This window comes from Toxorhynchites rutilus, chromosome 2 (assembly GCF_029784135.1).
Source record: "Toxorhynchites rutilus septentrionalis strain SRP chromosome 2, ASM2978413v1, whole genome shotgun sequence".
Lineage (NCBI taxonomy): Eukaryota > Metazoa > Arthropoda > Insecta > Diptera > Culicidae > Toxorhynchites > Toxorhynchites rutilus.
In genome coordinates, this window is record NC_073745.1 from 326,219,995 (window position 1) to 326,243,552 (window position 23,558).

At 38.4% G+C, this 23,558-nt stretch overlaps 2 protein-coding genes and 1 non-coding gene across 3 annotated transcripts; 1 reads left to right on the forward strand and 2 right to left on the reverse strand.

Moving 5' to 3' along the window:
* Positions 1-1,852: 1,852 nt before the first annotated feature.
* On the reverse strand, positions 1,853-1,924 carry Trnaa-cgc (transfer RNA alanine (anticodon CGC)). Its single transcript has one exon. It is a non-coding gene; the product is annotated as a tRNA-Ala (tRNA).
* Positions 1,925-20,753: 18,829 nt separating this feature from the next.
* LOC129769671 (dehydrogenase/reductase SDR family member 4) lies at positions 20,754-21,941 on the forward strand. The gene is made up of 3 exons (XM_055772082.1): positions 20,754-21,018; positions 21,081-21,618; positions 21,678-21,941. The coding sequence occupies exons 1-3, from the start codon at positions 20,897-20,899 to the stop codon at positions 21,846-21,848; spliced, it is 831 nt and encodes a 276-aa protein (XP_055628057.1). The 5' UTR covers positions 20,754-20,896; the 3' UTR covers positions 21,849-21,941.
* On the reverse strand, positions 21,927-22,955 carry LOC129769672 (EKC/KEOPS complex subunit TP53RK). The gene has a single exon (XM_055772083.1). The coding sequence runs from the start codon at positions 22,706-22,708 to the stop codon at positions 21,983-21,985; it is 726 nt and encodes a 241-aa protein (XP_055628058.1). The 5' UTR covers positions 22,709-22,955; the 3' UTR covers positions 21,927-21,982.
* Between the last annotated feature and the right edge of the window lie 603 nt (positions 22,956-23,558).

Sequence of the window (23,558 nt, forward strand, 5' to 3'; positions counted from 1 at the left end):
GCGCTTAAGCCGACCGCTTATCTGCGCAAAATCCCCGGTCGCGACGAACTCGCGCGCTTCCCCGGCGTCGCGGGTTACAAGATTAGTGTTCAAATCGAATTGTGGAAAGGCATGACCACACCTTTAGGTGGATTAAATCAGGTTTTTGTATCCTCAGACCCTTGAATCATCATAGAAATGACCGTACGTGAAGAAATAATTAATTTTCTATACATTTTTGTGCATATGACACTAGAAAAACCTATAAAACATAGATATCGTTCATATATCTTGCCAGGGCCGGCGGCCGACTCGGATTGCGTCACCTCGGCGGCTTGGGGACTACCTCAGTACCTCACCCTCGTAAGATGGGGAATTCGCCGTCATTACATTGACCACACAATAATTTTTTTACGAAAAAAAATAATTCATAATAAAAATTGTGCTCTGGTGACGTTGATGCGGTTTTTTTTTTTATTTTTTCGATTCAGCGATACAAAGTGTTTTAAAGTACATCAGTTGTTCGAAAAACAAATGGAAAATTGATTTTTGCCCATTATCTGACACTGAGAATTTACAAAGTATCGTCAGCTAGGTTATCACTACAATAAATCAAATTAATAGTCGCAATAGTTCAAGGCTCCTACGGCCGAAGATCGTCAGCTCGTTACGTTCATGCAGCCCAGGCGATGAAGACTGATTTTTCTCATAGATTTAGGAATTTCAAAGCACAAGAAAGATTTCTTCTCGAAACTTTTTCTATACCATTCAGTTCCTTGATGAACATGAACCTCAAAAAATGCAGAAGTAACTCATTAAAATGCAGTGTGATTCAGCACTGCGTAACAAATTTGATAACCATGTTCTTTCGGATATCTTCTCTAATTTTTTTTTCCAAAAGCGCGATTTCCAGAACTAAAAAAATCTCTTGTTATTGCCCTTTATCTGGATTCATTTGTATGAATATTTTTGAGAAGTTGAATGTTTCGTTATAAAACAAGTGAAATCGAAATCAATGATGGTCTAAATTTTTCCGAAGCTCTCGCTGTCACTCCGATGTCGCTCGATGTAGCCCAGTGGTCTCGGTATTTATGGTTTGAGTTTTGCATGGTGTACATTTATAATGGTAACAGAAAATTTACATATGAGGGGCTCAGAACAATAGGGGTGTGAAAGACTTGATCGATTCCTCTTCATCAACTTTTTCTTTAGTTAATAACTCATCTGCAAAAACCGTTCCAATTTGAGTTTGCTATAGAATCCGATAGATGAGGTTCTGACCTATCTTCCACATTGTCAAATACAGCGGGGAATGTGTTTGCAAATAAGTTATGACCAAAAGGGAGAATCGATGTTGAGAAATCGATGATGTCACTTACACGCCCCTCATTTAACAACAATTTAAAGAAGAAGCTATAACAAAACAAAATGAACTAAGAATAAAACATAGAAAACACAATTTAAAGTTTCACACATAATTGTGGCGTAACAAAAGTGAGCAAGACCTTTCCTTCGACTGACAACATCCAGTAAATTGATGTCACATAACGTGACGCCGACGTAGCAATAAAATAAGATAATAATCACCCGACAAATAGCCAATAACGCCACCTTGACCACCCGTTCTACTTTGATAAAAGAACACACATTGTGACAAAAACCATTCGATTAAACCGATTAAACAGGAAAAAAAATCAATTTTTCGAACAGTTATTTCCCAGAAAATAAAAAAAAACTGGAAAAAAGATTCTTAAACATTGAAGTTTCTTTAATATCAATAATAAAAGATACACCAAAGGGTTTCGTAAAAAAATGTTTGTACAGTTTGTCCGCTTGTGGTTTATTAAAATCATAAAAGAATTCTAATAACTCGTGGAGATGCCGGGGATTGAACCCGGGACTTCTCACATGCGAAGCGAGCGCTCTACCACTGAGCTACATCCCCGTGTACAGTGCGATTGTCTGTTACTTATAATACTTCCACAGATCGTCGGTGAAAAATAAACCATTCCCGTCCTGGAAAACATCAAGTGCGATCGTCAAAAATATTTTCTCTTTTGAACTTAACCCATTAACGATCAAGCCGTGAAAATTATTTTTTTGACAAAAGCCATTGGTGTAATTTTGATTATTGACGCTAAAGAAACCCCAATGTTCAAGGATTATTTTTTCCCATCTCCCGTTTTCCGGGAAATGACTGTTCGAAAAATCGAATATTGGCCCTAACCCGCACTTTTTTTTACAAGTACAAACATTCTGCGAACTAAAAGTCACTTCAATTAGCAAGTATGCGGTATTCATAAATGCATTGATTTTACATTCCGGAAGCACAGGAGAATGAAAGTCTCTAAGTGTAAGCCTTAATACTTTCATCCTTTCAATCCTAAGTAATAAGACTTAAATTAATAAATTTATGGTGAGATGTGACATTTCTTATTTCATGTAGTTTTACGTATTACCGGCAGGCATTTTCTTTCGAACGAAAGTTAGTGCTGTTATTTTTATCATTGACCGTGGAGAAATGTCAATGCTTGAGAAAAAAAAGGAAAGAAATAATCTTTCCGATTATCCATTTCTCGAAAAATCGAACATTTCCCAAAACCTGGAAAGTACAAAAACGCTGCGAAAAAACAATGACATGGAGTTTGAGAGGTTATTATTCAGTTGGATAGAATCGTCACTTAGGTTTACTTCATCGATGAGACCGCCCACTGGATCCGGCGGAAGAATATTGACACCAGAAGTCCTTTTAGAATCCTCGTTACAGGTACTGAAGATTTCCTCCAGATCCTCCAGACACGAAATTCTACGGACTCCTAAGGTTATTATGGACAAAAAATCATTTCTTAATTAATCAATACTTGCAGACATTCACATATGAGAATGCAAAAATTAATGAAAAAAACCCTCCGTCTTCCAAAGTGAACAAACCAGAAAGTGCTGCGGAGGTTAGATGTGTTGGTATTAATTCAGCAGAAAAAAATGTTCGTTATGGCCAGCGTTCGATTTTTCGAACACTTAATTTTCCTGGCTGTTATTTCCCTGCAGGAGGATCAATCGAATGATTTTTGCCCTGCAATACAATGTGTATCCTTTTATCAAAGTAATACTGTAGGAAAATTTTCATAGTTTTGTATTTTATTTGGGGTTTTTCTTTGAATTTAAAACACCTTCCATACATACTTGCTTTAAATCGAATTTATTGCTCAATGAAGTTGTACAAAACTGAATCAAATTGATGGTAAGTGGTAGCTAACAAATTAAGCTATCTTTTGATCCAAAAAAATTACCATATGGTGGCTTCCCAAAGGCATGAAAAGTTATCAAAGTTGCTGTTCGATTTTTCGAACGCTTGGCCTAAAATGGGTTAAATGCTGTTTCAAGTCATGGAACGGTTTTGTTCAAAATAATGCGAACATAATCACGAATTAGGAATAAAAAAATTAATTTGCTGAAAAATTTGTAACGTACTACACCAATCAAATTTAGAAGTTATATTTGGTACGAAGAACATATGCTACGGGTTTGTAAAAATAATCACGTTTCGTAAATTTTTTTTCTAAAGTTACATCATTAATTAGAACTAAAAATTATCAAGTGGTAAATAATGATCAATAAATACTAAACTTAATCGCAACAAGTGACGTCGATTCGCTTCGTGTCAATACTGCCAATACTGATTATCGGTTTAGTTTATTACTAAAATCAGAAGTAGTAATAAATATCGTGATCAGACAATATAAGGGTCGATCCCGAACCAGGTAAGTGTCAAACTCCGACCAACTGCTGTTTGATCAAATTTGAAAGGTTGCCAATTTTTGAAATTTGACTTCTGCATGATGTACATACAGTACATTCTCTCGAACCAGTTTCAATGAGAAAGAATTACCAAAAATATAATTGTAGCAAATATGTAACAAATTGATACTACTGCAATCAAATGTCACTGTTCATAGAATATATGACACAAAAAAAACATATTTTATGGGCGTGGAAAAATAATCTTCAGAAACCGTATATCATTTGGTCTCGTAACCGTGTTCGGCAACCCTTGGCACTTTAGTCGAAAAAAAAACAAAAATTACAGAAAGAAGCCTGTCAGGTTTCGTCTCAAACTAAAATGGAAGAGTCCCATTTTAGGTTACAATTTTTGTTAACAAAGATTGGTAATTCACCAATCGTGTCGAAAGGAATGTTCATCAAAAAAATTAGTGACATTTCTGAAGAAATGGGCTATGTGGTGCTTTTTCCACTACAGAAAAGTAACATGCGCTGCAGAAACATGCAGCAAAATGCAAATTTTACGACAAGGGTGCTATGAGTGAACGCAGGACGCAGTATTGGTTTGTTCGACTTAGTCCTGCAAATTAAGATGTCGAAGATCAACCTGAGTATAATCGGCCAGTCATTGAAAAAAATCGATGCAATTTTGCAACTGACCGAAATTCGAACATGTTTTTCTTTACTAAATTGTAACACAAATAATGTTCCTAAACATGCTTCGAATCGTTTAACTAATCATTTTAAAATTATGAGCGCTCTAATCATCTCATCGGTAAAAAGAACTTTTAGTATCCTTAAAAAATTTGCCATTTCCATCTCAACGACTTATCTATCGGAAAACGATAGATGGATATCCTACACCCAAACTAGCGTTGCCAGAAAACATTTCATCTTCGGCAGAAACTATGCTTTTTCGTGTCCTGAAGCGTCAAATGAGCAAATAAAATCATCTGCCTCAATAAAGGTCTACCTTGAAAAATCATCCGCTTTCAAAAAATTCAGGAAAACTGGATTAGTGGAATGGTTTCTATAGTACCAAGCTCTAGAAGCCAAACTAAAAGGTTTGATTAAAGCAAAAAAGCGTGGATATTGGCGGAAGTTCGTCAATGGTTTGTCAAGGGAGACCGCTATGAGCACTCTTTGGAATACGGCTAGGAAAATGCGTGGCTGGAACTATACAAACGAAAGTGAGGAATACTCTGACCGTTGGATTTTAGTAACTTTGCAAGGAAGGTTTGCCCCGACACCGTTCCTGCAAAAAACGTCGTACGCGACATTCCACTTCAAAGCGATTATGAGAATTTTTCGATGGTGGAATTCTCAATTGCCCTTCTCTCATGTAACAATTCAGCTCCGGGGTCGGACAAGATTAAATTCAACTTGTTGAAGAATCTTCCCGACTTGGCAAAACAGTGTTTGCTGAACTTGTTCAACAAGTTTCTGGAGCTGAATATTGTCCCACATGACTGGAGACAAGTGAGAGTGATAGCCATACGGAAACCCAACAAGCCGGCTATCGATCACAACTCGTATAGGCCGATTTCAATGTTCTCCTGTATTCGTAAATTGTTAGAGAAAATGATTCTACTTCGTTTGGACAAGTGGGTCGAAACGAACAATTTGCTGTCAAATACGCAGTTTGGCTTCCGCCGAGGTAAATTGACAAATGATTGTCTCGCGCTGCTATCTTCTGAAATCCAAATCGCATTTGCTCGCAAAGAACAAATGGCTTCCGTTTTTCTCGATATCAAAGGGGCATTTGATTCAGTTTCCATGGAAATTCTCTCAGAGAAGCTTCATAATCGTGGACTTTCACCAATTCTCAACAATATTTCCTGTACAATTTACTGTCAGAAAAGCACATGATTTTCTCTCATGGCAGCTCGAAATCTTCTCGTCACAGTTTTATGGGCCTACCGCAAGGCTCCTGCCTAAGCCCCCTCTTGTACAGTTTTTACGTCAATGATATGGATGATTGTCTAACTAGAGGCTGCACGCTGAGACAACTTGCAGACGATGGAGTTATTTCCATCACGGGTACTAATCCCGTCGCTCTGCAAAAGTCGTTGCAAGATACCATGAACAATCTGTTCACGTGGGCCCTCAAGCTGGGTATCGAATTCTCTACGGAGAAAACTGAAATGGTCGTTTTTTCTAGGAAGCACGAACCCGCCCAATTCCAGCTTCACCTATCCGGCAAAACGATCCAACACTCTATGTTTTTCAAATACCTGGGTGTATATTTTGATTCTAAGTGTACCTGGGGGAGACACATTGCGTATTTGAAACAGAAATGCCAGCAAAGAATCAATTTTCTCCAAACAATAACCGGAACATGGTGGGGTGCCCATCCAGGAGACCTCATTCAGTTGTACAAAACAACGATATTATCAGTGTTAGAATATGGCAGTTTTTGCTTCCGATCAGCTGCCAGGATTCATATTCTCAAGCTGGAGAGAATACAATATCGTTGCTTGCGTATAGCCATGGGGTGTTTGCATTCGACACATACGATGAGTCTCGAAGTTTTGGCAGGAGTACCCCGCTTACTCTTCGGTTCACAGAATTATCCTACAGATTTCTCATCAGTTGCAAGATCATGAATCCATTGGTAATTGATAACTTCGAAAATCTACTCCAACTGACTCCTCAGTCAAGTTTTATGTCTTTATACCATGAGTACCTTACCCACGACGTGTACCCTTTACCAGGCATCTCCAACCAAGTTTGCTTCCCTTACTTCTGCAATTCCTCTGTCATTTTTGATCTGTCCATGCGACAAAAAATCCATGGAATCCCAGATCACCTACGCTCCGATTCTATTCCGCCGATATTTTCGGCAGAATATGGGAAAGTTGGATCTGATAAAATGTTCTTTACTGACGGTTCATTCATAAACGGGTCCACTGGCTTCGGCATCTTCAATGAAAATTCCAGTGCCTCTTTCAAACTCAAAGATCCTTGTTCCGTGTATGTCGCTGAACTGGGTGCGATATATTACGCATTAGGGATAATTGAAACATTGCCCATCGACCACTATTTTATTTTTTCAGACAGTCTCAGCTCAATAGAGGCAATCCGCTCAATGAAGGTTGATAAACGCTCATCTTATTTCCTAACTAGAATAAGACAACTATTGAGTGTTTTGGTCGAAAAATTATTCAAGATTACCTTAGTATGGGTTCCCTCTCATTGCTCGATTCCGGGGAATGAGAAAGCGGACTCGCTAGCTAAGGTGGGCGCTTTAGAAGGCACACTTTTTGAAAGGCAAATTGCTTATAATGAATTTTTCCACATTCCTCGTCAGTATACGCTCGTAAGTTGGCAGCGCATGTGGAGTAGTGATGAGTTCGGTCGTTGGTTACACACGATTATCCCTAAGGTCTCAACGAGTGCATGGTTCAAGGGATTGAATGTAGGTCGTGATTTCATTCGCGTGATATCTCGGCTTATGTCCAATCACTACAACCTAAACACGCATCTCTATCGCATTGGGCTTGCAGCAAACAATCTTTGTGATTGTGGCGATGGCTACTACGACATCGAGCATGTTGTCTGGTCATGTATCCGGTTCCATGCTGCTCGCTCTCTGCTCTCTAGAGCACTGAGAGCACAAGGCAGACAATCGGATATCCCCGTTCGGGATATCTTAGGTAGCCGTGACCCTGATCTTCTGCTTCATCTATACCTGTTCCTCAGAAACGTCGATGTCAACGTTTAATGATGTTTCCTTCGTTGTGTCCCCGTTTCATATCCCTCCTATCCGATCGATAAACTTTTACTTAGTCGCGGCAATACATACACACACACTTTACAGATGCACGGGCCGAAGGTTGTGCAGTCCACTGATCATTCAACAAGAGCCAAAGGTTGTACCGCTCATGACAACTCTACACGAGCTGATGATTGCGCCGGCTAGTGACCATTCTATCCTGGATTCTTCGAGTCGAGAAAGACGCACCACGCTAGATATGGTGTACAGACTAGGGGGGCGTTGCTGATTAATGGTCAGCTGCATCCCAATAGGAAGTATCCCGTGTCGGGCACACGTACAGAGCATCGAAGACTGCGACATACCAATTATGAGAACATTTGTAATACTAACCTCGAGTCAACCGCGAGTAATCGGTTACATATTACTAACATAGTCTAAGCAAACATTGTCAAAATATTGAACTCCCGGCCCCGTTAGGCTGACGCCATATGAACCTTAATAAAATATATATTTTGGATAAAAAAAAAATCTGCCTCAAAAGCTTTAAAATGATTGTATGTATAGGGGCAGACATCTCTTTCTGCTTCCTTTTTTAATCTCTTTTGGGATTGCACCCAAAAAAAAAGTCTAAACGATATCTACGGGGATCGAACCAATGCCGGCTAGATTGCAAAGCTATTTTAAACGACCACGCCATCCACATAGCTACTAGTGCTATGGGTAAATGCGTGATAATATTTCACCTCATTTTAAAATGAAGTTGGAAAGTATTTTCTAAGAGTAAAAAGGGGAGCTTAAAGTGAATCTATCTCCTTTATTCCGCGCAGCGAATGACGTGAGATAGCAAAGTTTCTTACTTCATTGTGGAAGCTACCATACTTTTCAACTTCTTTTTGATATCCGAATCGATAACATATGAGAAAACGACTTCAAATCTCACTTAGTGACAAACTATAGTCACGCCATTCGCCTACGAGAATGCAGTGACTTGAGCCATCTCACCTCATATATATTATACAAATGTTTACCAGTATTTGAGACTCATGACATTATATGTTAATTTTTAGGCTCATCCAATGTAATAAATTAGGAAGACAAAACATGTGTTAAAAATTAATTTTGGGTGTACTTCATTTGTCACTTTCGGTTTTGCTATTGTTCCGGCATCGCGAGACCGTTGCATTTCGACATTTTGCTGAAGTAAACCAAAAAAGATAACAATATTTTTGAGGAAAGATCACATAAAACCGGACCAGCATTAAACATCCTATACATTATAGTATTTGTAGTCGAATCGGATTCACATGTGATCACTTTTTCTAAAATAAAAACAAGTAAATAACAACAACAGATAAATAACAACGCACAATAATTTAAAAAAAAATCGCGGCGTCAAACAAACCGAGATTTTATTAAAATTAACTGATTCTTCTTTTTTCTTACCTGGTATTCTATTTACGTTGAGCCAATGCACTAAAAATCCAACCATGTGATGGTTGGATGATGGTGATCATTTGAAAATGGCTGGCTATGCAAAGAAACTCAATGTTTGGGTGCCCATGTGGATCAACGCAAAGAAACTTGTTTATGGCAACCTAGTTTCGATCAGCGAGCAATGCTAAGACTCTACGAAATCGAATCATTTCCGAAGCTAATAATAATACTCAGCTGATGAAATACGAGTGAAATAGGGTCCTATTATAGTAATCGTTGACAAAAATTTTGCTCGTTAGTTCCATTTTACTATTGAAGAAACCGAGCAAGTCGATGGCATCGACCGAGTAAAAGCTATCGGTGCAACCGTCAGAATTTTTCGAGTTTTTTGGTTTGCTTGTTGCAGATCTTAAGAGAATTATTTTGTTTTAGTTTACGTCCCTGATATTTTACTTTGGAAAAAGATTCAGAAACGATTAAACATATGCAATTGCAACACATGAAATTCAAGCTCGGTGTGATAGTGATTGTATCGACTTCTCGATTCGATTTATATAATAGTGTCCATAGATGTATTACGCCTACAAAATATCATGGTGTAAGCGCGGAGAATCCCCACGACCAACCTTAAAGCCAGAATTGATGCCAAATAAGGCGATGCTGTGTGCATGGTGGGATTGGAAAGGTGTCGTCCATTATACGGTGTTACCACATAGCCTAACGATTATTTCATAGACCTACTGTTCACTACTGGATAGATTACACGAAGTGATTAAGAAAAAAAACGATAGCAGAATATGTGTTGTCTTTCATTCTAACAACGCGAGACCACAATCGTCCTTGAAAACGTGTCAAAAGTTGGTTAAGAATTATTGATTTTTTTTCAGAATTCTTTTGACAGAAATACATTGCTCGACAGAAAGGTTGTCGAAAATCATTGATTTTTTTCAGAATTCATTTGACGGACATACATTGCTCGACAGAAAGGTAATCGAAAATCACCTGAAGAAATTTTTCGCTGATAGCCCACAGAAATTTTACATGGATGTAAATATGTAATTAAAATTTATTTTGAATAATAAAAAAAAAATCTACAACGAAAAATGCGGATACTTTTTAAATTAATTTTAAAACTAGGTTACTAGGTTACATGAGTGCAGAAAAAATCGCTTAATTTTGAAAGAATTGCGTAAAAAATCGCGTAATTGCGAGAGAATCGCCGAAAAAAACCACCAAAAATCGCGTAAAAAAATAATCCAGTGTATATGGGAAAAATTAAGCATTTTTATTCGGCATACTCTTGAAGGTCAATTTTGACATGGATAAGTTAAATAATACACTATTGCAGTTTGAAATTCAAATTATACAACAGGGCTCACTTCAGTTTCCTATCGGTAAATTGCCAGAAGGTACTCCATATCTGTATGAGCGGTGCAGCGTATATGAAGTCGTAAATTAACCGGTCAAGAACGGAAACGACTCAAGGTGATGATGCACTTCGATTCGACTAACTAACCCTAAAAACCCTAAATTTTCGACGCTGAATATCATTGAATCAACGAACCTTAGTGTTTGTAACCCTTTATAAGATCGAGCCACTCACAAAAAAATTTTTTTCGACGCACTTAGAATATTATTTCAATATTTTACTTAACACGTTAACCGACGCGTCAGTCACCCTATCGAACAAAAATACTTTTCACTACGATAAGAAATTTGTTGGCGATTCTAGAACGCCGACAGAAAATTTTGTTTAAATTCGTTGGAAATGCAACACTGTAATTGTTCTATTTAGGATCTACTGTGTAAGATCATGCAGTTTTTTTCAATAAAATAAATGATTGATGAAAAATTCAAATTTTGATATTTTTCTTAGTAAATCTATTTATTCTGGAATTGAATTTTCTGAACCGTCACTTCTGAAAACGGACCTGGAGACTAACTACATTTTCCATCAGGACAACGATCCGTAACACACCGCGTAGAGGGCAACCATGTTTTTCGAGTCAAACCGAATTGACCGGGAATGACCTCCGTAGTCCTCTAATTTGCAATGCAATAATCAGTAAGGCCAATACAGCCCTATTGGCATGTTCTAAAATGATAGGAAGAACATGGGGCCTTAAACCAAAAATGGTAATGTGGGTCTACACTGCCATTGTGCGGCCTAGGATAACCTATGCCTCATTAGTCTGGTGGCCAAAGACCAAGGAGACTGTAGCTACAAAAAAGCTAAACAAACTCCAACGACTAGCATGCGTTGCAATTACTGGAGCAATGCGAAGCACACCCTCGAAAGCAGCCTCCAGTGCTTCCTTCACTTCACTTCACCTTCATCCTTCACTTGCTACCTCTGAACCAACATGTAGATGCTAAGAAAAGCGCTCTAAAGCTTAAACAATGGAAGAAAAAATACTAGACGGAGACAAAATTGGTCACTTGAGCATCCTGAATCTCTTACCCGTAGGACCATCCTCAGAGATGAACTGTGATTGGATGGAACCTAGGACTAACTACGACATTCTATACAGTGTAATCGAACCTGCTCGTTCAGTATGGGATGAAGGCGATCCCAGTTTTCATAATGGTTCAATCATGTTCTACACTGATGGGTCAAAAATGGGAATCAGAACAGGTGCTGGAGTGTATAGTCCCAGAACAAAAATCTCTGTAGCTATGGGAAACTGGCCAACAGTTTTTCAGGCAGAAATAGCTGCGATAATAGAATGCTCAAATGTCTGCCTTAAAAGAAAATATAGACATGCTAACATCTGCATATTCTCAGACAGTCAAGCGGCACATAAAGCTCTAAATGCTTTTAAATGCTCCTCAAAAATTGTCTGGGAATGCATTCTCCTCTTACGGCAACTAAGTCGGATAAAATCGGTACAACTGTACTGGATTCCTGGCCATTGCGGCATAGAGGGAAACGAGCGAGCAGATGAACTTACCAGGAACGGCTCAAGCTCACCTTTTACTGGTCCAGAACCATTCTGTGGAATTTCTGACTGTGTGTTGAAAGGTGAGCTGAAGAAATGGGAAGACCGGGAAGTGTTAGCCAACTGGTTGGCGGTACAACTTAACCTGTCAAAAAAATGTATCACGCCGAGTATTAAAATTACTCAACAATTGCTGAGTCTTAATAAGAAAGACTTCAACACAATCACGGGCCTTATAACAGGACACTGTCCGAGTAAATACCATCTCAAAAACATAGGTTTATCGCAAGATGATATTTGTCGCTTTTATTATACCGAAAGCGAAACCTCGGAACATTTGCTCTGTAATTGTGGAGCTCTAACTAGACGCAGACTTCAATACATTGATAAGGCTATTCTGGAGCCCAAGGAAATTTGGTCTGCGTCGCCGATCAAAATTATAAAATTTATCAAACAGAGTATTCCTGATTGGCACCTATCTCGCTATAGCTTTCAGTCTACTTCTTCATCAATAAGCAGTAGGTAAGCTTGAAGTGGAGTATAAAAAAATGGGATATACCACAATAGTTCAGAATAATGGACGCAGTGGTTCACATCCAACAGGGGAAAAGAAGTCCTCTAATTTGAACTCCATCGAAAATATGGTTGGCCAGTCACTAGACAAAAAAGTAAAGAAAACTGGGATCTCCAAAAATCCAAAATTTCACGCTCTTGAAAACATCATGAGAATAAATTGATCCAGAATATATACAGGAACGGTAATATTGTGCAGAGATGATCGAGAAACATTCAGCCCAGACATAACCATTCAATGTACAATCAAACACTCGTTGAATCAAATATAGAATGTTGATATTTACATTTTTAATAGGTCTGGAGCTTTTTTGGACACTTTAGCTTTCATTTTATCTAACAAAAACACCCTTTGAATTTATATAATATCTTTGACCACTATTCATAAAAACAATGAACAGGTCCAAGTTCAAGTTGTTCGGGGCAATTTTTTAAATGATATAGAAAACAAAAAATATTTCCTTTTATATCTAATAGTATCCTAACAATACTTCTAAAACCAACATTTTCAGACTAGAACTTAGACTTTCAGTCTCCACCAGTTCATCCTCCAGCGACCTTGTGCCAACATTTTCGCTACCCACCCAAAATAGCCAGTCTTCCTGGCACCAACTGGAAATAGCATACAGGATTATTGCTTTCCCCAACAACTGAATCTGACACCGCCCGGGCGGCTAGGACGTGTAAAAAGAAGAAAAAATAAAGCAGCAAAAAGAGCACAGAAGCACAGCCAGTAGCATTGACGTAGTCTTCACTTCCTGGTGTCGCCATCCAACCCCCAATATTCCTGCTTCTTGACTCCTTACGAGTCTCGAGTCTCGGGAGGAACGATAGATTCCATACACACCCGGAGCTTCAAGTTCATCCGCGTTGGAATAGCGAAGATTGTCGACAATTCGGCGCCAACAGACCGGGGATTTTTCACATTTCTTGCTTTTCTACGCCAGGAGTTGATGGGGTTAGCATCCGACGTCACGCTCACTCGAGCTTGAGCCATTCCAAGGGCCCGGGCATCTGGTATACAGTTGGATAAGCATGTTATTTTTTTTTTATCAGCAGAAAATGGGGTACCATCTCCGCTGTAATATTATTAGCAATTCAAACTACAATAATAGTTATTGGCGTGTGTCCGTCAGAATGTTCTATAACCGTTTGCTGTCGATTTTTCCGAGACAATAATTCAGATTATTATCTTCTAAGATATAATTGTTCGTATTTAGATAGGTTCAATCAATTCCCATCGCATTTCTTAGCAATGAGTGTACTTTGTTCGATACAATAGCAATAAAAATATGAGTGGCGAGGTATGAGGATAAGTCGTGTGACAGTAGAAATAATAGTCGAGCATAATGTTCGCTCATAAGGAAAATCACAAAAGCTCACACTCGCGACATAACGGCGTCATCGTATTTTTGCCATCACAATGGAACGATTCTAGTAAAAACAGCGTTTTTTTTTGTTTTTCCGATTTTTGTTGTGAAGCCACACCACATGGGTTAGAATATGTTTTGGAATGCAGCTATTCGAGACAACAGCTTCTGGTATGGTTTTTGGAGCGATGCCAATTGAACACATCGTATCTATTTCACTGATTACAGTGAATGTCAACATGCAATTTGAGCTAGGGAAGCTAAGCTTATTCTTCATCAAAAAAATCGTTTCATTTTTATCAATATAAATATATGATAGATTGAATAATCATGAAATCGAAAACATTTTTTTTTTTTATAATATGTTTTTCATTCATTCATATTTCATATTTACGATTTCACTAAAAAAACACTTTCTTGTAAATTACACATCTTGACACTATAAACCATCCGATCAGACCGAACGAGCAGCCGTATTTTCCAAAAACATTTACAATTATAATATAAAATCATCATTAGACATAGTTTTCATTTAAAATGCTTGAGCAATTTTGAAAAAGGCTTATATTTGATCATAAAGATTACATATTCGATACGTAAAAGTAAATTTTATACATTATTTTTAATTTGAAAGCATGTTTATTCCACCTGAAAATCCATAATCATTTTCGCCTCCCAATAAAAGCAAACGAAGCTTAATGCCATCAACGCGAATATACGCTTCAAAATCTTAATCCAAATTGGATTCCAATTCCAATAATACGTAAAAAAGCAGTAACTTTTCCATTTTCATAGTCTTTATTTTTATATTTTCCAAAACAATACTCGAAACTTGACAATTCAGTATTGTTGTATTGGTGAACCCGAGCGCCAATCCGTGAAACATCTCAGTGCGAATCCAACAGCTTTCGGGATGAGCCAAGTGCGAAACTGAGTGAATAAAAAAACCTTCTGACAGCAGTTAGGTTGGAACTGGTTCGAACCTAGGTTGAAAATGAACAAAAACGAATTCTCTATAACTGGGGTGATGTGTTCACATCATATTTTCTGCAGTACCTGACTAGGCCGACTCGTATGCTCACTCGCACTCTGTAAACCAGGCATTAAGTCAAGCAAAGAATGGCATGGAACAAGTTTAAATAGAAAAAAAAACAATTGAATATCTCTAGATCAAAATTTTATCGCATACTAGCTGACCCGGCAAACGTTGTTCTGCCATATCAATTATTTCGAGTGAATAACGGGTGTTAAATAAAAAATGAGAATTTTTTCAATCACATATAAAAAAAAATTTTCATCGATTTCAGTATTTTTTATTAATAACATAATGTATTTTCTTCAAAAAAATGTCAGTGGATGTTTGAGTAAGGGCCGTGGTCTGCTGTTCGACACAACTTTGTCGCGATGTTCTCACAAGAACGTTGTACTGCACTTACGTCCATTTTCCGGATACAATTCCGGATTCTTGTAGTCAGTTGCTTCGTGTCCTTGGCCCTCCAATTGTTTTTATACACTAGGGCACTGAGTGAGCCAAAGAAATCCTCTATTGGGCGGCACTGGGGCAAGTTTGTTGGGTTACGATCTTTCGGCACGAACGGTATCTTTTTCTCCTCAAGATACGCCAGCGTCTTCTTGGCGTAATGGGAAGACGCCTTGTCCGGCCAGAAGACGTACTTCCCATCCGCGTGATGCTCGTTCAGGAACGGCAGCAGGATTTTATCGAGGCACTCTTCTCAATAGATTTGTTGGTTGATTGCCAGACCGCTCGGCTTAAACCAAGGCTTTGAAATGCCCCGGTCGGAAATGGCGATGTACAACATAACCTTTTTTTCAAACTTGTGCTTGAACTTGTATTTCACTTCAGGCGGTGTGGATGACTTGTCGCTGGAGTAGTAATTATCATTTCCTGGAATATGCGTTTTGGACAACGGAAAATAGCTTTCGTCATCCAGAACGAAAGACGTCCCGCGGTATTTTTTTGGTCATCCACCGACACTGTGATTTAACCGTCTCAATCTGCTCCTCCGTGTACTCCGGCGACTTCGTCTTCTTCTTGCAGACGATTCCTTCCATCTTGAGGGTCCGATGGATGAATACGTGGGAGCAGCCATATCTCCGACCGGCGTCACGCAGGTTGGTTGCGTCCTTGTTGTCAAACAGCTTCTTTAACGATGTCTTCCTCTGCTTCGTCATTATCGTCACCGGACGACCACTTCCGACCTTCCGCTTTCCGTTTAGGGAACCCAGGATACGATATACCGTACTGACAGGTACATTTTCTTCCTTAAAATGTGCCACCGTGAACTTTTTTCCTTGTTGGAAATGCGTTTCGTAGAACCGTACAATGCGTTCGCGGAGCACGTGCTGTTTATTAAAATAGAATGTTTATGTTTATTAAAATAGAATGAATGAAACGATTTCAACGAAAATGTGTTTGTTGTTTATGATGCCGAAAATGACATTGTCATTCGATAAACAAAACTGATACGTTCGTGATTGTTCTGTGTAAATAAATAAATAAATTTTTGAATGGTTGTCCGCCATTATCAGTATTTCTTCGTTGATATATTGGACATCCGCCTACACTTGTGATCGTGCCGTGATTTTTAGGAAAACGCTTTGTATGTTTTTCATCTGCCATGCAAGGTGATAAAAAACATTAGATCTCCGCATGGGAAATGAACCATGTTTGTGGTAACAATATCAAACAGTCACCCATATTCCGGAATCTGCTCGATTTGAACCTCGATCGGAGCTCACGACTCGATCTGAATAGACTTTTGAATTCTTAAATACGTTCGACTTAAATTTAATCGTGCGATTGATTGTGGCAACCTTGGCTTGACGCAGAATAAAGTCAAAGTACTTCATCCGTATTTGTGGAGCGAATTTTTACAATTTGAATGAAAATATTACTTCGATGTTGTTTGAATACATAGAAGACATAGTCCTAACTTGACTATTTTACTTTCAATCTCTTTACATTTCCTCTAGAACTATATCCATAGAATAACCTCATTATCAGTGACAATTTTCGTTCAAGATTTTTCCCCACATGAAGGGAATGTCATACTCTGTTACACATGATACATATTAGAGTCTTTTCATTTTTTTTTTCTTTTTTCAATAGAGTTAATTTTCATTTATAATTTTTGTTCTACAAGTGTGTTGATTTCACCCAAAAAAAAGTATCACTATTTTCGTTCCACCGAAATGGAACACGAAGATCAATGTCGTCTATGTCGAATTACGAGGGAAGGTTGCCACATTTCTTCTTCTTCTTAAATGGCACTAACGTTTCTGGAGGAACTTCGTCGTCTCAACGTAGTATTACTTGCGAATTTCCGAGAAAACTACACGATCGTTCCCCTCAGGCATATTTTTTTAACTAACCAAACTAAAATGTGCATATGAGGTAATTCGCGCTTTTGTCATTCAATCGAATACATCCAGCAACATGTTGGGCACAATACGTGTAATGTTGTAATGAAGTTCATCGAAGACTTCATTTTATGTTTGAACAAATGTGCTGCAATGTCGTGACAATGCATGCGTTTTGGCCTGGCAATAGCAACGGCAGTGTTGGTGTTGTTCATGATGGCGTCTCGCTAGGAATTGTTTTCTTCCCCACGCCCCTTCTCTTGATTGTGTCTTGCTTCAGGCAAATTGAGGTTACTTGCGCATGTGTGGACGTAGCGCCATCTGTCATTTAACAACACAAATAAAATCGTTCTATTTGAAAAATGAAGGAAGATCGAATTATTTGAATATTGTTTATACAAAAACTAGCTGACCCGGCAAACTTCGTCCCGCCCAACATTTGTTTTTGTTATCAATACCTTCAAACATTTACTATTTCTTACTATGAGTAAGTTCATGGGTCCAATCGCAGAACTGTTCATTGATTGATCTTCTAATCGACCCCGTTGAATTTACCTTTTACTATAAAATTCCTAGTATTTCTAACAAAACTCATCATTATAATAGCAGATTATTTTCAGACACAATTTTCGTTCAAGATTTTTCAACCACTTGCAAATAACATGTTTCTCCGTTACATGGAAAAAATGTTTTATACAGAAAATATTACAGAATAAAGACAGCCCTAAATCGGACAATTCCTTCCTCGAGTTCTGCTCTTATACATTAAAATACATTACATTAAAATACATACATTGAAATCCATTTCCAGTTTCGAACAAAGATCAATTTTGCTAGCGCAAACATCAAATGGACTAACAGCACTTGTCACTATGTAATTCTAGAACATATGGGAATTTAATTTTCCGAATTTTCCCTTTTTCCTTCAGTTTTTCAAAAATTTTCAATTATCATGTTTGGATGAGTGTCATACCATCATAGAAACATTTCTCATACCCAAATACCCTCACATCCCAAATTGTGCTTGATTAGTTCTCGAGTTATGCAGAAATTTGTGTTTCATTTGTATGACAGCCCCGCCCCCCTCAGAAAGAAGGGAGGAGTGTTGAACCACCTTAGAAATGTTTCTTGCACCCTAAAACCTCCACATGCCAAATTTGGTTCAGTTTGCTGGATTAGTTCTTGAATTATGCAGAAATTTGTATGGCAGTACCTCCCCCCCCCCTCTGAGAGAGGGGAGGAGTGTCTATTCACCATGGAAACGTTTCGTGACCCTTAAAACATTCGCATGACAAATTTGGCTCCATTTGCTTGATTAGTTTTTGAAATATGCAGAAATTTGTGTTTCATTTGTATGACAGCCCCCCCCTTAGAGAGGGGGGTGGAGAATCTAACCACCATAGAATCATTTATTGCACCCTAAAACCTCCATATGTCAAATTTCGTTTCATTTGCTTGATTAATTCCCGAGTAATGAGAATTTTGTGTTTAATTTTAAGACAAATTTAAGATAAAAAAAATACTAAAAACAATTCTATTTTTTTTTGGCATAAGACCACCCTAATCGGTATTAAATTCATAGTAATCCATACCCTAGCGGTACCATATATAGTCTACGACCTATTCCCAATGTCCTGGAAAAAAGGTAATGAAGATGGTCGAGTTTCGAGCGACATAGCATGCGCTGCCATAACTATTTCGCAAATAGTGACGTCAGTCGTTGTGTTTATCTTTTATTGCCCACCGCATCCATGTAAAAATGCTATTTTCAGGAAGTAATTTATCAATTGAGAATGTACACTTTTGTAGAGCTAATACATGGGTAATGTGATAGCGTGGAGTATATATTTGTGAAATCACGGCGAAAAAGACGGATACAAGTGATATTTCCATGTGCCGTTTTCACTTCCCCACGATCATAGAAACAAACGAAGTTGCATAATTTTACCGTTATGAAGTTGATGTTTCGAAGGCTCTCAGTGTCGATGTGTATGTTGTGAGATAATAATCACCAATTAATTAAAATTTCCCCGAAAATGTTACTGCTTTCGAGAACTAAGCATACGACTGCTCTCTGGACCTTTTTACCACATGAATAATCGAAATAAGCCACAATATAATTGTCATCTGTTAAAAAACAACCAGTTGAATGATTTCATGAGAATTTTGGCACAAATTATCATGCAATCGTGAGTAATTTCAACATTGTTTTGTTTCTTTCATATACATTCCATATTGATTGCAAATAATTACGACACGATATTTTGCTTGCGAATCCAGATACACTTCGCCTACTGCTTCACCTTTATATGTACCTCATTGACCTATTCCCATGTCTACCAAGTTTTCTGGGCATAGTTTCATAAAAATCGATCGAGCCGTTTCGGAGGAGTTCGACCACGAACATCGTGACACGAGATTTATATATATATATATATATATATATATATATATATATAAATATATATAGATTGACCATTGCAACTTTACGGTATGTTCAATGTAGTCAGTCTATTGAGTCTCGCTGTCATTGAATTCTGCATTCTCATATAGAGCAATTAATAAATGATGGAAGCTACCAAAAACCAATTTTAATTGCAACTGATTTTTTATAAGGGCGTCTGCAGAAACATTGAACTTGTTTTTTCAAAAAATCGTGACTCAAAATCTGAATGCGCGATACATAAAATATGATGTTTGACAAAGTTGTTAGAAAATAAATCAACCATTTAGGAAAAATTGCATTTTAAATTTACTGTTGAATAATCTTACTCAAAAATTTAATCTAATATTGAAAAAAAAATTATATCTCAAAACACCCTCTGCATTTTTATTGGAAAGCACTTCCAATTTAACAAAGCTTGGCGTATAGTGCTACTCTTTTCGAGGTTGTTGAGATTAACAGATAGAGTTTATTTCGTTTATTTAGTCACCAAGAAAGTAAATGTCGTTCTGGAAGTTTGTATGTGATTTGGTTTCTCTAGCCAGTAGCAAAACATTCTTCACCAAGGATGACAGCTGCGCTTATATCGAGCATGTATTGTTCTGCGAGCACAAGAATGAAACATCAAACAATTATCGTCAAATAATTCTACAATAAAAAAAAAACATTTCAGGGCGACCAAACTGGTAGAATGGTTATTCCAAAGTTTTTGAAGCATTATAAAATACTATCCGTAGTTATAATAAATAAGCGACTTGAATTAAACTACAGCATATTTCTACGTCAACAATGCGGTCGTGCCTCGAACACAAGGCCCAATATTATTTATTTAGACCGTATCGGTATTGGGAAATATTTGCTCAAGTGGTCCAAATTCCCCCCTTTTCCCCTAATTGGTACCATTTTGTCGACGCAAACTTCAGCAGTTTTCCATGCACCATACGCCATGCTCCTCCATAAAGCAGCTTAAGGAAGGCTCTGCATAACACAATTCGTATGCTTTCGCTGAACCATTTCACGTACAAAAGCTGATAGAATCGATAGAATTGCTAAGCTTAGACGCAAACCCTTGAAACATTCTCTCCAGTTGAAATGTTTCCATGCTCAAATTACCTCTTATCATATCAGCGAACTGTAGCTGAACATAAACAACTCGGACTTCGTATCTGACTGCGATTTAATCACTAGTCATAATTAAAACCAGCAAAAAGGTTGGTTTAGTATAGTCAAAGGTTATACACGGTGAAATTGTCATATTTGTGCTTTGTCACAGTAAGTAATGCTGCGAGCAATAGGTAAGTCAACAGCAGTAATAAGCTCGATGAGTGCAAGAAATCTCTGCAGCCAGACCAGTATGCGCCTCAAAGGGAAAGTAGCCGTGGTTACAGCATCAACCGATGGGTGAGTAACCAAGAAACATGAAACTGATATTATATTTGAACGACTTATTGACTTGCTTCCAGTATCGGCTACTCCATAGCGGAACGTTTAGGTCAAGAGGGTGCCAAAGTGGTGGTTAGCAGCAGAAAGGAACAGAATGTGTCCGATGCGGTGGCTCAACTGACCAAAGCGGGAATAGATGTGACCGGTGTCAAGTGCCATGTCGCCAATGGTGCCGATAGGAAGGTACTTTTCGAGACAGCATTGGAGAAATTCGGAGGAATAGATATTTTGGTTTCGAATGCGGCAGTCAATCCGGAAGTTGGAGCGGTTTTGGACGCTAGTGAATCCGCCTGGGATAAAATATTTGAGGTGAACGTTAAGAGTGCATTTTTGTTGGCCAAGGAAGTTCTTCCGTATATAAGACAGCGCCAGGGAGGCAGCATTATATTTGTTTCGTCTATTGCCGGGTTCCAACCGTTTTCGCTGCTGGGAGCGTATTCTGTCAGCAAAACAGCGCTGCTTGGACTGACCAAGGCCGCGAGCCAGGATTTGGCCACAGAAAACATCCGCGTGAATTGTATTGCCCCGGGAATTGTGAGAACCAAATTTGCTGCTGCGGTGAGTATTTTATTTTCATTCGAAGGAAAGCAAGTTTCGCAATCTGGATGTGTTTTTAGCTTCACGAATCGGAATCAGCGAGAGAAACGGCACTGGCTAGCATTCCTATGCGACGCTTTGCTGAACCAAAAGAAATTGCCGGAGTTTGCGCCTTTTTGGCGTCCGATGACGCCAGCTATATTACAGGGGAAACTATTGTGGCATCCGGCGGAATGCCATCGAGATTGTAAGTAAAGAGAGTAAAGATATTCTATAAATCATTCACATATCAGATGGTTACGGGGTATGGGATACGGGAATAAATAGCGTTCTATAATTGGTTACAGATTTGTTTTATTATTTGAATTCGAACAAAAAATGCATCTCATCCAATCATGGTTCTCTTCCTTCCTCTGGTGCGCACTTCCTCATATTTGGCGATCGTTTCCGACAGTTTGAATTTGTTGTGTTTCTTGTAGCTCTCCAGAACCTTCCCAAAAAGCTCCGGAATTTGACTGTGGGCACTAAGAAGGGCTCTATCAAGTACATACAAGTCCACTCCCATGTCCTCCACGTTCAGGGAGTGGTAGGATAGTCCAAAATCAATCATCACCAATTTGTACGGTAGGTCAGCGTCATTCGGCTTCACGGGATCTAGCAGCATATTCGATGTGGTCAAATCACCGTGAATAATATTGTTTGCATGTAAAATTCCCACAACACGACCAATCTCTTCCGCTAGTTTACCAATTTTCGCCCCATTTGCGGTGCCTTCAAGAACAGCCTCATCGACAAACTGCTTCGCCGTTATGGCCTGTTCCAAATATTCCATGTAAATCTTCCGACCGGGCAAGTCAACACCCAAAAGCTTTGGAGTTGTAACGCCTGCTGCCTTGCATCTCTCGAAGGCCTTCTGTTCCGCCTTAATACGCTGCCGGGTGAGTTGAATGTCCAAATCTGGGTGGCGGTATTTTTTCGAGAAACGTTCCTTCACTAAACAGCGCACACCATTGTGCTGGCCAAGGAATAGCTTGCCCTCTGCGCCCTGCTTCAGAAGAACTTGTGTTGGGGTGTCGGAATGCTGTACAGGTTCACTATCACCAGCGGCCATGCTCAGCTGATCTAATTGTAGTTACAGATTACTTTTAATAGATTTCTTCTATCGGCAAAATTAATTGAATGAATATTCATGGAACCACACGAATTAAAACAAAATAGAATCGTCTCACATCTTATCTGGTTCCGCACCCAGAAAAATCGTTGGTACAAGAAGCTACCAAATCTTTAGTAATGCAAACATTATTTGGCCTCAGTCAAACAGTGTATGAGCACCCTTAAGGTGGCCGTACACTGTTTGCCCGGAGGTCAAATATTTGATATTTTTTGACAGATAAGATTTGATTTGATATTTGTACAAACACTATTTTGTTTGCCACTCTTCAATTTTCAACAGTAGTAAACAATATCAAACACCGAACATGGAAAAAAAATCAACTGAAATATTCAAGGTAACCTAACCATCTACCGACAGGTTCGAAGAACAGACTGAAAAAATATTTTAGGCATCCAATAATTGAATATTTGCTTGTCGTGTTTTGTGTAGAAAATATTTGATTAGTACACGTTGACCAAATTTTATCTGTCAAAAAGAGTCAAATATTTGGCTTTGGTCAAACAGTGTATGAGCACCCTTAGATAGAACGCCCTAATCTTACTATAAATAAATCTTACTATAAATAATCTTACTATAAATAAAATCGCTAAAAAATAAAGCGCGGTCGTCGTGAACAGTCGTAAACGGTCGTAAATGTTCGTATTCTTGACGTAAACACAAACATAGTGAGAGAGTGAGCAGTGAGCAGCTGCGATGTGTTTGTGTGTGCGTGTGTGTGTGTTTGCATGTACGTGTGCGTGTGCGTTTGCGAGAGTGTGTGTTTTGGTTAGTTGATTGGTTGATGTAA

What these genes read in the sequence shown, in the direction of transcription:
- LOC129769671 (XM_055772082.1), top strand. Translation starts at nt 20,897, where the DNA reads ATGCTGCGAGCAATAGGTAAGTCAACAGCAGTAATAAGCTCGATGAGT. An exon ending in GTTACAGCATCAACCGATGG is followed by an intron (nt 21,019 to 21,080) that starts GTGAGTAACCAA and finishes ACTTGCTTCCAG; the next exon opens with TATCGGCTACTCCATAGCGG. An exon ending in GAACCAAATTTGCTGCTGCG is followed by an intron (nt 21,619 to 21,677) that starts GTGAGTATTTTA and finishes ATGTGTTTTTAG; the next exon opens with CTTCACGAATCGGAATCAGC.
- LOC129769672 (XM_055772083.1), bottom strand. Translation starts at nt 22,708, where the DNA reads ATGGCCGCTGGTGATAGTGAACCTGTACAGCATTCCGACACCCCAACA.